We start from the raw sequence: 14298 nt of genomic DNA, 5'->3' as shown, positions 1-14298 counted from the left end.
AATTTCCGAAAAATGTGCACCAATGCGAAAACAGGAAATGCGAATGGTGACATGATTGGGAAACGAAAACAGCTGATTGATGAGGTCAATATGTGCACATCTGATGGGATTTTGAAAATGACATTTGGTGTTCACGTGCAACGAACGTCATGTGTGAGTAAAACCGTTTCTTCTAACACAGACATAGCCAAAATCGGAACTAAATCTAATGAATACTCACACTATGTAGAATCGTCACTTCTGGTTGGAAACGTAACAACAAAAAATGTAGACAAAAGTGAAAAGTGTCCTGCTTATTTCAGTGATTTCAGTCAAAGTCAAATGGCTCGGTGTAAAAATCATTACAGCTTTGAATGTAGCACCTCGTTTACCGAATTGCCATATGGCAACAAATTTGAGTTCTATGATTATAAGAAGTCTAATAAAAATAAAGATATTGATGTTAGATTGCCAGAAACAGTCTCGACAATCAATTGGATTGATACGGATTGCAATGATTGTCGGAAAGGTTGGATTGGTAATCAAATGATTGATGTTGGTCTAGTTGAAGGAAAGGGAGATATAGAGTCTGATAGATGTCTTGTTACCGTGAGCACAACAACTTTTGATGGAGAGGCACTGATAAGAGGAAGTGATGGTTGGAATACGAGCATGCGTGAAGAGACGAGTGGTCTTACAAGCTATGACGTCATGGTTATGCCTTCACAGAAATTAGATTTCAAGTCTGGTGGTTTGAACTCCAGTAAGAATATTGATGAAACCCCAAATAACACACGTGGTACTGATGATGATTATATTGATGATTATATTGATGATCATTTATATTCGCGGATCAATACTGAAAGTCCGGTCTCCTCGAATTATAAATCTGACGTCTATGGTGAAGATCTGGATAGTTCAAGGTCGAATGGAATAATAATTGACCTTGACAGTGAGTTTATGTTAGACGATTACGTCACGTTTGCTCCGCGAAGAAGGTTGCTTTCAGTTTCGCTTCATAGAAATGTTGAATCGGATGACAAGGTCAAGGACGTGGGAGATGGACATGAAAACGATAAAAGTCTGGAAGATACTGAGGCAGAACGTGACCTTCTGTCTTTGGATAGACCAGAAAATTCTGATATTTTGATTAGTGATGAAAATGTCGAAAGAAAACCTGAACGAAAATGGGCACAGTCAGGAAAAGTTGAGAACATTAAAAAGTGGTCGTTTGAAGATGAAAGAAATAAAATTGGAAAGAGAGGAAAAGACAAAGATGAAAAAATAGATTCGACTTTGAAACCCTCTAAACCCAGAAACAGTCTTCTGTTTCACTCGACCCCTCCTTCAAGTGTCTATTCGACCCGGAGCACGAAACGTCATTCCAAATACTTTACAACAGAAAAGTTCAAGAAACGGCTATATCGACCCAATAGAACAACAGCCCGATCAAAGGATAGGCGAGACGACGCGACGACGAATGTAAACAAACGCTATTCTGATGGTGACCATAAAAACATGAATTCAAAGAGGCAGACGAAACGAAAAGATAATCATGTTAGCGAAATGGGAATAAGGAAACAGATTGACGAAATGATTCAGCCTAAAATTTACGGTGACATTTTAAAAGAAGGTACTAAACATGAAAGTACAGACAGTGATAATAATTTAATGGCAGAAGCAAATTTATTGATGGACCAAATTTCAAACCCATTATTCGGCGATAGAAAATCGTCTCGCTTAGAGACAGGGAAAATCGAATCTCTTGATCAGTTGGTCTTCGATGATGTTGACCTTGACCTCGGCCCAAATGGAATTTTCCAGTCAAATGACAACGCCAATTTTGATAGTTTTCATCCAGACTTCGGTAACGATCTAGACGGGATAACCGACCTTGACCCTGAGTTGAAGTCAGATGAAGAATTGTCAGCGAGACCTTTTCTGAAGGATACGAAGTTTAAAAATAGCGTGGGGGATACTGGCGATGAGAGAAGCCTTTGGGATGAAATGGGTAAAAATAGACCAAAACGATCCGTTGAAAGAGAGTATGATGTGTCTTATTCCGAAGCAGATAGTGCGAAGAGTTTACAGACACAGAAGTTGCCTGAACCTCATGAAATATCCCCCCAATCATCTCCAGCACAAATGCGACAACAATCTTCTTCTTCTTCTTCACAAAATATCCCCTCCTCTCCATTGTCAAAAGCGTCCATGAGCTCAACATCAAATTCACTAGCTTTGCCTACACCATCATCATCATCGTCAACACCATCATCATCACAATCATCATCATCATCATCATCATCATCATCATCATCATCATCATCATCATCATCATCATCATCATCACAATCATCATCATCATCACCATCATCATCACCAAACAAAAAGCCCTATCTATACAACCATCCATTCCAAGAACACTCAAAATCCCCCATTTCTAAAAGATCCCAAGTTTCACAACAACCACCACCACCATCAGCAATAACAACAACACCAACACCAACAACAACAACATCATCATCATCATTATCATCATCATCATCGCCATCATCCTTCCTACTAAAATCCATCTCCAAATGGAGCCCCGAAGAAACCATCTTCACAGACGACTCAAACTTCGACCCCAACTCCCACAAAACGTTAAAAATAGGAGTCATCCTCTCCTACGTGGGTCGCTTCCCTTGGATCATCCACAAAACAAGACCAGCCTTAGAAATCGCCGCCATGAAAATCCGGGCACCGGACGGCCCACTTCCGGGTTATTCCGTACGCATGGTCTTCCGGAACTCGAACTGCTCCCAAGTTCAAGGGTCATTGGCGGGTATTGACCTTTACGTCAGAAACGAGTCGGACGTGTTCGTCGGGCCTGCCTGCGACTACGCAGTGGCGTCTCTAGCGACGTTCACCCCGTACTGGCGCCAGGGAATTCCCTTGCTGTCGGCAGGAGCTCTTGTGGAAGCCTTCAGGGACAGAGCTATGTACAAGCTGCTGACACGAGTACAGGTGAGTTTGTCAAACTGTAACTTGTAATATGTGACCCCTCTTCTCTAAACGGTATTAAGTCGGGATGATTAAGATGGTGAAAATGGAATTTGTAGCCAGAAATATCAGACTTAAGTTGAGTTTGTTTGCTTTATAGAGGAGAAGGAATATCATATTTTACTGTGTTAAATACCAATGTTTTATATTTTTGACCAGTTTGACTATAATTTGACTTTTTAGCATCTGATCCATCCCGACGTAATACCGTTTTGAGACGTTGGGTCACATATTATTATTATATTGTAACCATTCGTACAATGAGAAAAAGACAAATGCAATGTTTAGGGCACATAAATCAACATAAATGTATTGAACATCTTGCTCTCACAGGAAAGATAGAAAGTAAAAAGAGTAAAGGTTGACCAAGAAAATCATATTTGAGTAGTTTGAACAGTTGGAGGTGACAAAGAAAGAGAAGAGTAATATTAGTTTTCTGAGGTTATCTGATCAGAGAGATGAATGGCGTACCATGATCACCGATGTCTGGCACAGACTTGGTACTTAAAGTTATCTGATCAGAGAGATGAATGGCGTACCATGATCACCGATGTCTGGCACAGACTTGGTACTTAAAGTTATCTGATCAGAGAGATGAATGGCGTACCATGATCACCGATGTCTGGCACAGACTTGGTACTTGAAGTTATCTGATCAGAGAGATGAATGGCGTACCATGACCCGATGTCTGGCACAGACTTGGTACTTAAGTTATCTGATCAGAGAGTAATGGCGTACCATGATCACGATGTCTGGCACAGACTTGGTACTTAAGTTATCTGATCAGAGAGATGAATGGCGTACATGATCACGATGTCTGGCACAGACTTGGTACTTAAAGTTATCTGATCAGAGAGATGAATGGCGTACCATGATCACCGATGTCTGGCACAGACTTGGTACTTAAAGTTATCTGATCAGAGAGATGAATGGCGTACCATGATCACCGATGTCTGGCACAGACTTGGTACTTGAAGAAGAAGAAAAAGAACCATAGACTCAATTTTGGTCATTATTGAGCTTTTATATAGCGCAAATATCCACTAAACGTGTTCCAAGCAGAGCTTTAGAAGGGGTCCCTGACCGGACCGCCCTGACCAACAGCAACACGTGACATGTAGAACTGGACAAGACGCCTTTTAGCGGACATTGAAATCTTGTTGTTTTTTTTTTCCGACAGAGACAACGCTGTTAAAGGCCGGGTAATCATTTTTACACCTGAGTACGGTGAGATAATGTGAGTAAAGAGCCTTTTCCAAGGAAGGACTCAACTATGAACCGAGCGAGCGAGGTTCAAACCCAGGACCTTCCCATCCGACAGCGTGTGTCATACCCCAGTAGACGACATAGCCACAATTATGTCGATGGGAACGACACTCACCTTGTAAAAAAAAAAAAAATCAACACGGGAACTTTCAAGAAAACTTTTAAAGGCGTCTCAGGTTTGAGAATTTTTGACAATAGAGGGGACATTTCAATCTATCTAGATTTCAAGGACGAATTTTCTGGATAAAATTATTCACAATATTTTTAGCCTTTTTTTTTTTTTTTTTTTTTTTTTGGTGGGGGGGGGGGGGGGGGGGGGGGGGGGTGTCTCTTTCTGGAAAAAAAGGGGGTGGGTGTTCTAGGTACAAAAGTTCTACTTCATTTTCTGTTTTACTTTATACCATTGTTTCTGGGTCAATTTGGGAGGCTGATATATAGAAAAAAATGTTTAGCATTAGAATTACTAATTTTGTTGACAATTTTGAGAAAAATAAATTGATAAACACATATATATGACACTAGTATAGAACATACATCTTCATAGCATATTGATGAGATGTTGAAGTTGATGTTGAAGTTGATGTTGATGTTGATGTTGATGTTGCTGATGATGAAGACTGTGATAATGATTATGGCAGTAAAGATGATATTTTTAATAATGATCATGATTATGACAATAATAATAATAATAATAATATAATAATAATAATAATAATATAATAATAATAATAATATATAATAATAATAATAATAAAATAATAATAATATAATAATAATAATAATATAATAATAATAATTTAATAATAATAATAATAATAATAATAATAATAATAATAATAATAATAATAATAATAATAATAATAATAATAATAATAATAATAATAATAATAATAATAATAATAACAACAACCAGGGGCGTGGCTACATGGGTTGATTTGGTGCCTGGCACCGCATCCAAAAAGCGATTACAGCATTTTTAAAAACCCTAAGAAATGGTATATGCCACCTCTTACTTATTTGAGTATGTCTTTTCTTTAGATTTTTTCCCTTTCTTTTGTATTTACAAATACAGCATGTTTTATGTCATTTTCTTCTGAGTCTGGCACCACATTAAACTGTAAGCATGCCACGCCACTGATAACAACAATAATAATAATAATAATAGAACACGGCATAACACTAACACTATATATCCGGCATCAAGAGTGTCATAGACATTTCATTCTCGCCAAGATCCAACTGAAGACAATCTCAACCGCTTTTTCCTAATGACACATTAGTGTATCTTGTTGCTGGATTGGCCATAGAGTTCAAGATGTCACATCCGGGTTAGACGCTATGGCCAGTCGTTCATTCATCTTATGGACCAAACGTTATTATTAAGACAATAAAGGGCGATAAACCCTATCATCCCCTCCAATTTTTCATTCTCTAACCCTCTCCTTACCATCTATAGATAGTATGCGCTTGGCTAAGAAGCTCATAACATTGCCATCCGGAAGTAGAACGGACCAACATACAAAACTGTGTGTATCCATGAACGTTTATAGTATAGTCGGGTTAATACAGTTCAGTGAGCATTACTCATAAACGCGGATGGCAAAAAAACAATACCAAAGACCTGAGTGACGTCATCTTCGAACTATCAATAGGAAAATCGTCACATTCACACCAACTATATTCTTATTCAAAATTCTTTTATATACCATAAAATTTAATGAAAATTTACATTGTGTTGTAGAACATGTTTTGCTAAAGAAATTATGTATCACCAGAACTTACTGCTATTGTGTTTGAGTGATAAATAATATATTTGTGTGTTATTTAGATGTGCAGTTTTGGGGAGAATCATGAAAATGGCTGGTAAGGTGAGGGTTAAAATCAACCATACTCATCTCTCGTCAGGGGACCCCCCCCCCCTCCCTCCGACAGATTCGTTGGTAGAGCCTTAGCCATCGTTAAGTTATAGATAGTTTGCGCTGGGCAAAGAAGTTCACAACATTGCCATCCGGAAGTATAACGGACCAACACACAAAACTGTGTGTATCCATGAACGTTTATAGTCTGGTTAATACAGTTCAGTGAGCATTACTCATAAACGCGGATGGCAAAAAACAATAACAAAGACCTGAGTGACGTCATCTTCCAACTATCTATATTCATGTTTTTGTCCATCCAAGTCATCAATCACATGATTTGTTGCAGCCGTCCAACGATTGGATATTTCTTCAGAAATGTAAACACGCTGCTTTGTTTATGAAAGTTGTAAACATATTCATGTGTCATGCTGAACAAAATGATCAATCGTGATTTTAAAAAAAATGTGAACACTTTTCACTATTTGGGTCACTTTTAGCACACTTTGCAATGTGACCAATGACCTCGAGCACATGGAAAGGGAATATAGATAGAATGCGCTTGGCTAAGAAGCTCATAACATTGCCATCCGGAATTATATCGGACCAACACATAAAACTGTGTGTATCCATGAACGTTTATAGTTTATATATTTGGGTCACTTTGAGCATATATTCCAATGTGACCAATGACCTTGATAACATGGAAAGGGAATATTGATGACATCGATGTAATATCGATGTGATATTGATGATAATATTGATATATCATGCCCATTGACGAAGTTGTGACTCTCGCCAGGAACAGACGTGCTTGGTCCCGATAGGTGGCGTCATATTCGTTCTATCTATATCAAATCACTCGCCACGAATCATTAGAAAAGCACATTCTGCAGACAAGGGTAGACGGCAAGAGAGGAAGAGGTAGACCAACAAGAAGCTGGGAACAAGATATTTGTGAATGGCTGGGAATGACAACAATTCAAGCAAGTAGACTGGCGGAAAACCGTAATCTGTTTCGCAAGAAAGTTCGGGAAGCAACGTCCTACGCAGGATCAGCTGACTAGATGATGATGATATCAAATCATATGGCTATACCGCAAATTACGTGAATGCGGTTATCCCAAATTATGTCCCTTTGTAGTAACCAACGCCGTGAATACTTATAAGAGGACAGCACACATGTAAACAATTTTTTTTTGGGCTCGATGATTTCTACGAGTGAACAAAACTCACAATATCACCCAAATTATTTTCAAAACACGCCTTAACACCGATCTTATGATATCGTCGCCTAGGCATTCCATGAAGGAATATAGATAATTCATCAAACAAGATGTCTGATGTCAACAGGAATCACCCATGTTGTCACAGTGATATATCGTCGCCTAGGCATTCCATGAAGGAATATAGATAACTCATCAAACAAGATGTCTGATGTCAACAGGAATCACCCATGTTGTCACAGTGATATATCGTCGCCTAGGCATTCCATGAAGGAATATAGATAACTCATCAAACAAGATGTCTGATGTCAACAGGAATCACCCATGTTGTCACAGTGATATATCGTCGCCTAGGCATTCCATGAAGGAATATAGATAATTCATCAAACAAGATGTCTGATGTAAACAGGAATCACCCATTTTGTCACAGTGAGATATCGTCGTCTAGGCATTCCACGAAGGAATATAGATAATTCATCAAACAAGATGTCTAATGTCAACAGGAATCACCCATGTTGTCACAGTGAGATATCGTCGCCTAGGCATTCCATGAAGGAATATAGATAATTCATCAAACAAGATGTCTGATGTCAACAGGAATCACCCATGTTGTCACAGTGAGATATCGTCGACTAGGCATTCCATGAAGGAATATAGATAATTCATCAAACAAGATGTCTGATGTCAACAGGAATCACCCATGTTGTCACAGTGATATATCGTCGCCTAGGCATTCCATGAAGGAAATAAGATAATTCATCAAACAAGATGTCTGATGTAAACAGGAATCACCCATTTTGTCACAGTGAGATATCGTCGTCTAGGCATTCCACGAAGGAATATAGATAATTCATCAAACAAGATGTCTAATGTCAACAGGAATCACCCATGTTGTCACAGTGAGATATCGTCGCCTAGGCATTCCATGAAGGAATATAGATAATTCATCAAACAAGATGTCTGATGTCAACAGGAATCACCCATGTTGTCACAGTGAGATATCGTCGACTAGGCATTCCATGAAGGAATATAGATAATTCATCAAACAAGATGTCTGATGTCAACAGGAATCACCCATGTTGTCACAGTTAGATATCGTCCCCTAGGCATTCCACGAAGGAATATAGATAACTCATCAAACAAGATGTCTGATGTCAACAGGAATTACCCATGTTGTCACAGTGACATACCGTCCCCTAGGCATTCCACGAAGGAATATAGATAAATCGTCAAACAAGATGTCTGATGTCAACAGGAACCACCCATGTTGTCACAGTGAGATACCGTCGCCTAGGCATTCCACGAAGGAATATAGATAACTCATCAAACAAGATGTCTGATGTCAACAGGAATCACCCATGTTGTCACAGTGAGCAAATTGGGGGTTAATAATCTTCCTCAAGGAAAAAAACGAAAGTGCCTGAAGCGGGGCTCGAACCCGGGTCATCCGGATCACAGTGCAATGCCTTAACCACTCGGCCACTTCGCCCCCATGCATTAAGCATTACGCCGACTGAGGAAGTGGAATAAACCCACAGAAACGAACGTCTCGGCCATATAATGCGAGTGACAATTTGTATTTTATATTAGCTCTAACCATCATTATCGAGCACTTTCGTACCTACGAGTACCTACCAACACTCATATATATATATATATATATATATATATAATATATAATATTATATATATATATATATATATATATATATATATCTTACTAACTAGCCGCCTCTCTCCACTCATCTCCCACTCCTGATTTTTAACGCCACTACTCATCTCTCTTCAAGTTCTCGATAATGACAATCTCCGTCACGTACCCTAATTAATACAGACAGACAGACAGGCAGACAGAATTAAGACCAACGCTGAGGCGTCGTTCAATCTTATATGTAACCCACCGTATCAAACTGCTATCCTAGATAATAATAATAATTTTGAAAATGCGTAGGTGAAAAACTGTAATACGAACCCTTTTTTATAAAGGCCAAATTATTTGGATTAGAATAATCAATAAATGATTTGTTTCTGAAAGATAGAAAATTAACAACAAATGGATAGAAAAAAAAACCAACAACAACAACCAAAAAAACAAAAGAAAAAAAGAAAATAAACCGACCAATAAGGGGAAAAAAAGCAAAAAGAAAAAGAAAAAAATTAAACAAAACAAAAAATAAAATAAACAATAACTAAAAAAAAAAAAACAGAAAACAAATAAACAATTTTTAAAAACAAGCAAAAAAAAAAATAAAAAAAAATAAAAAGAATCAAACAAGAAAACAAACTTTTTGATTTCCATAAACAACAACGGGCCCATAATGAATTGGGTTATCAGACCTGAAAACAAATCTATAGATAGTATGCGCTTGGCTAAGAAGCTCATAACATTGCCATCCGGAAGTGTAACGGACCAACACACAAATCTGTGTGTATCCATGAACGTTTATAGTCAGGTTAATACAGTTCAGTGAGCATTACTCATAAACGCGGATGGCAAAAAAAAAAATAATAACAAAGACCTAATTGACGTCATCTTCGAACTATATACGTCGGGTAAGATCCCAGCGACATCACATTTGTTTTCAAAAGGGTTAGTTTCATTAAAAATATCTCGTGTGTAATGAATCATCAATTTCAAGGCACTAAAGCCGGGTTACACGCCTTGTGCTCATGGTTCGTATGGACCTAATTATATCAAAATACTCTTCAACAGTCGTAACGTCACTTCCTTCCTAATGACGCATGGTAACTTAGTAACACTGGTTCTAAACTATCGAAACAATGTTGGACGCCCGTATGAAATATTTCCCCGGCGAGCATAAAAGCGTATCCAGAGGGAAAAAACAACACATAAATTTGTATCATGAGTTTTGACGTTTACAACATTCTGATCACAAGGCATATGAAAAGTTCTAGCAAATGAAGATAAAAAGTAATGATTTCTTTGTTTAGAACCAAGATGCGCGCCGTTGTCGGGGTTCTGACATCAGACTACTGGATCCAATTAATAAAGGTGGTTCTACACGCTCAAACACGATGACAATGGCACTCACCTCTTGTCTAGATTCAACTCAGGACAATTCTACATCTCCTATTCATAATTAATACAGACAAGATAAAAACCGTCCCCAAGGCGTCGAGCAATCTTACAAACCGTATCAACTCTGAACTCATCATCTCTGCACTGGATCCAATAGGATTCAATAGTCTGACGTCACGTCCGCCCAGAAACCAGCAGCTTGGTTTTAAACAAAGAAAATGAGAACTTTTTATTCTTCATGCTGGCTAGAACTTTTACACATGTCATGTGATCAGAATGTATAAAAGTCAAAACCATTGACATGTAAAAATTAAGAACATTAGCTTTGATACTACGCCTATAGTTTGTCTCAGAAAAATGTAATAAATAGGCATGGGGTAAAAGTAACCCCGGGTAAACTACGGATATAGTCGGTGTTAGGGTTGAGTGAGTTAAGATCACCTCAATGTCTTACTGTTATGAGAATGTATTAGAATCTCTAGTGCGTGGTGAAACATCAATTTCAAGGCACCAAATCCGGGTTACACGCCTTGTGTCCATGCCTCTTAGAGACCTATTTATATCAAGATTAATAATGGTGGTTCTCCACCCTCAAACACGATGCCAATACCACTCATCTCTTGTCTGGATTCAATTCAGTAGAATTCTACATCTCCTATTCCTAATTAATACAGACAGGATAAAAACCGTCCCCGAGGCGTCGATCGATCTCAAACTGTACCCACCAACGTGTCCTAACATGCAGGTCTGACATCCGATCCCCATTAACTATGGGGCCTAGTTTAACATTGTTGTAATGGACAACATTTTGAGTAATTATTTTTGTGTGATATTCATTTCAACATGGAGCTCGTAAGGAATAGGATTCAACAGTCGTGACGTCACTTCTTTCCTAATGGCGCATGGTAACTTAGTAACTGGCTCTAAACTATCGGAACAATGGCGGACGGCCTTATGAAATATTTCTCCGACGAGCATAAATGCGTATCCAGAGGAAAAAAAACCCATTATAAATTTGATCATGTTTTGAATTTTACACATTCTGATCACAAAACAAATGAAAAGTTCTAGCCAACATGAAAGAATAAAAAGTACATATTTTCTTTGTTTAGATCCACGATGGCCGCCGTTGCTGGGCGACGTGACATCAGACTAATAGATTTTTGACCAATCAGAACATGGAATTTGTGACACACCTTCACACGTGCTCGCACACCCATGGTTAGTTGTTTATAAACAATAACGTGAATGAACTCGACCTTTCTCTGATCATTGTTATTGTTTTTATACCGCGCTCAAATGGTGACTAGTTATCACACGATTTTCCCGATCACATTTTTAAACGTTTACACAGAGTTTTCTGTGCTGGTTCTAGACTCTATAGAAAGTATGCACTTGGCTAAGAAGTTCTCTCTCTCTCTCTCTTTCTTTCTCTCTCTCTCACTCTCTCTCTCTCTTTCCTTGTTTCTCTCTCTTTCTCTTTCTCTCTTTCTCTCTCTCTCTCTCTCTCTCTCTCTCTCTTTCTCTCTCTCTTTCTCTCTCTTTCTCTCTCTATTTCTCTCTCTCTTTCTCTCTCTCTTTCTTTCTCTGTTTCCCTCTCTCTCTCTTTCTTTCTCTCTCTCTCTCTCTCTCTCTCTCTCTCTCTTCTTTCTCTTTCTTTCTTTCTCCCTTTCTCTCTCTCTATTTCTATCTCTCTCTCTTTCTCTTTCTCTCTCTCTCTCTCTCTCTCTCTCTCTCTCTCTCTCCCCCTCTATCTCTCTCTCTCTTTCTCTCGCTCTCTATCTCTTTCTCTCTCTCTCTCGCTCTCTCTCTGTGTTTCTCTCTCTCTCTCTCATTCTCACTCTTTCTCTCTCTCTCTCTCTCTCTCTCTCTCTATCTATTACTCTCTCTCTCTTCTCTCTCTTCTCTCTACTTTATATTATATATATATATATATATATATATATATATATATATACATATACATATACATATATACTGTGTAATACTGGATAACACTAAGATGTTCTGACCATCCTAAGTAATTAATCAAATACACACAATGCTAAAATTCCTTATCCGTTTAGATTAAGTACGAATATACAACCAAACTCTGGGGGAAAAAAATAATCACGTATTGAAAAATTTGGCCAGAAATCTCGTCATTCAAATATCGATCAATTTAAATGAAAAAACTCTCAAAAACTCTCAAACCTGGGACTTCACAAAGTCCTGGGTTTTAGAGGGTTTTGTAAAGGTGAGCATTATTTGAATAGTTCAATAATGGAAGGATGATTTTTCTGGCCAAATTTTTTTAAATGTTTATTTTTCAAAGCACGATAATATGTATACAGCAATAATCTGGATAAAACGCCATCTTTGAGAATTTGGCCAGAAAACTCGTCCTTCAAATATCGGTCGATTTAAATGTCCCTCGTCTTGGCAAACATTTTCAAACCTGGGACTTCGCGATGTCTTCTTTAAAGTCACAGGTTTGCGAGTTGTTTTTTTTTTTTTTTTTGCCAAGGTGAGAGTCATTTAAATCGATCGATATTTGAAGGACGGGTTTTCTGGTCAAATTTTCAAGTATGTGTTTTTCCAGAGCACGGCATACAGCGAATTACCCAACTTTCTCATAGACTCGAGATCATTCAGAATTAATCTTTCATATCACGTTTTATAACTCTTTATTGATGCTATGCGTATGGTGTACAATTCTCACAACATCCGCCAGCCGAATTATATGTACAGAGTCACACAATTGGATTCAGTAGTCTGATGTCACGCGCCCGGCAACGCGGCCATCTTGATTCTAAACAAAGAAAATCATTACTTTCTATTCTTCATGCTGGGTAGAACTTTTCATTTGCCTTGTGATCAGAATGTGTAAAAGTCAAAACATGATCAAATTTATGGGGTTTTTTTTTTCCCTCTGGATACGCTTTTATGCTCGCCGGAGAAATATTTCATACGGGCGTCCGTCATTGTTCCGATAGTTTAGAGCCAGTGTTACTAAGTTACCATGCGTCATTAGGAAGGAAGTGACGTTACGACTGTTGAAGAGTATTATATATGCAACCTTTAACGTTTATAGTCTGTTTATTTTTAGCATAATTTAGTGAGAATTAATCACCCAATGGCTGTCTAAAACCGTAACAAAAGAGCCAAGTGACGTCAAATTCTTTCCTATTATTATATGCGATCTATTGGAAAGGATGGGGGAAAGGGGGGGGGGGTGGTGGTGAAGTGGTCGAGTGTTTAAGGCATTGCATAGTGACCCGGAAGGTCTCTGGTTCAAGCAATCTGAGCTAGGGCGAGGTGACTTGTTCAAGGCCACACAAAGAGGCGGGTATTCGAACTCGGTACATTTCGGGTACGAAGCAAAGACTGAACCACGATGCCCCAGCATGTAATACTAATGATACTAATGATAATAATGATCATAATAATAATGATAATAATGATAATAATAATAATGATAATAATATAATAATATAATAATAATAATAATAATAATAATAATAATAATAATAATAATAATAATAATAATAATAATAATAATAATAATAATAATAATAATAATAATAATAAAATAATAATAATAATAAATAATAATAATAATAATAATAATAATAATAATAATAATAATAATAATAATAAATAATAAATAATAATAATAATAATAATAATAATAATAAATAATAATAATAATAATTAATAATAATAATAATAATAATAATAATAATAATAATAAGAAGAAGAAGAAGAAGAAGAAGAAGAAGAAGAAGAAGAAGAAGAAGAAGAAGAAGAAGAAGAAGAATACTATAGGGCATGAGATTAGCGGTGGAGTAGCGTCCCCTGATTGGACGTCACTCATAGTCTGTGACGTCACCGGCGGAAACGTTATTAG

The 14298-nt window shown here is 37.5% G+C and overlaps 1 protein-coding gene across 6 annotated transcripts in view; it reads left to right on the top strand.

Moving 5' to 3' along the window:
• LOC144960771 (atrial natriuretic peptide receptor 1-like) overlaps window positions 1-14298 on the top strand; it is a 292912-nt gene that overhangs the window by 132480 nt on the left and 146134 nt on the right. For 5 of the 6 annotated variants that reach the window (XM_078894069.1, XM_078894067.1, XM_078894066.1 and 2 more), the window contains exon 2: window positions 1-2985. This exon is cut by the window's left edge. The exons of the other annotated variant lie outside the window; for it this stretch is intronic. In XM_078894069.1, coding sequence (XP_078750195.1) covers window positions 1-2985 — 2985 coding nt within the window. The remainder of the gene's footprint in view (window positions 2986-14298) is intronic. 6 annotated transcript variants of the gene reach the window in all.

The sequence above is a fragment of the Berghia stephanieae genome, chromosome 15, assembly GCF_034508935.2.
Source record: "Berghia stephanieae isolate SIO BIC M18660-M18661 chromosome 15, UCSD_Bste_1.3, whole genome shotgun sequence".
NCBI classification, from domain to species: Eukaryota; Metazoa; Mollusca; class Gastropoda; order Nudibranchia; family Aeolidiidae; genus Berghia; species Berghia stephanieae.
Note: the sequence above shows the minus strand (reverse complement) of the source record. Positions and strands in the feature narration are given on the sequence as shown.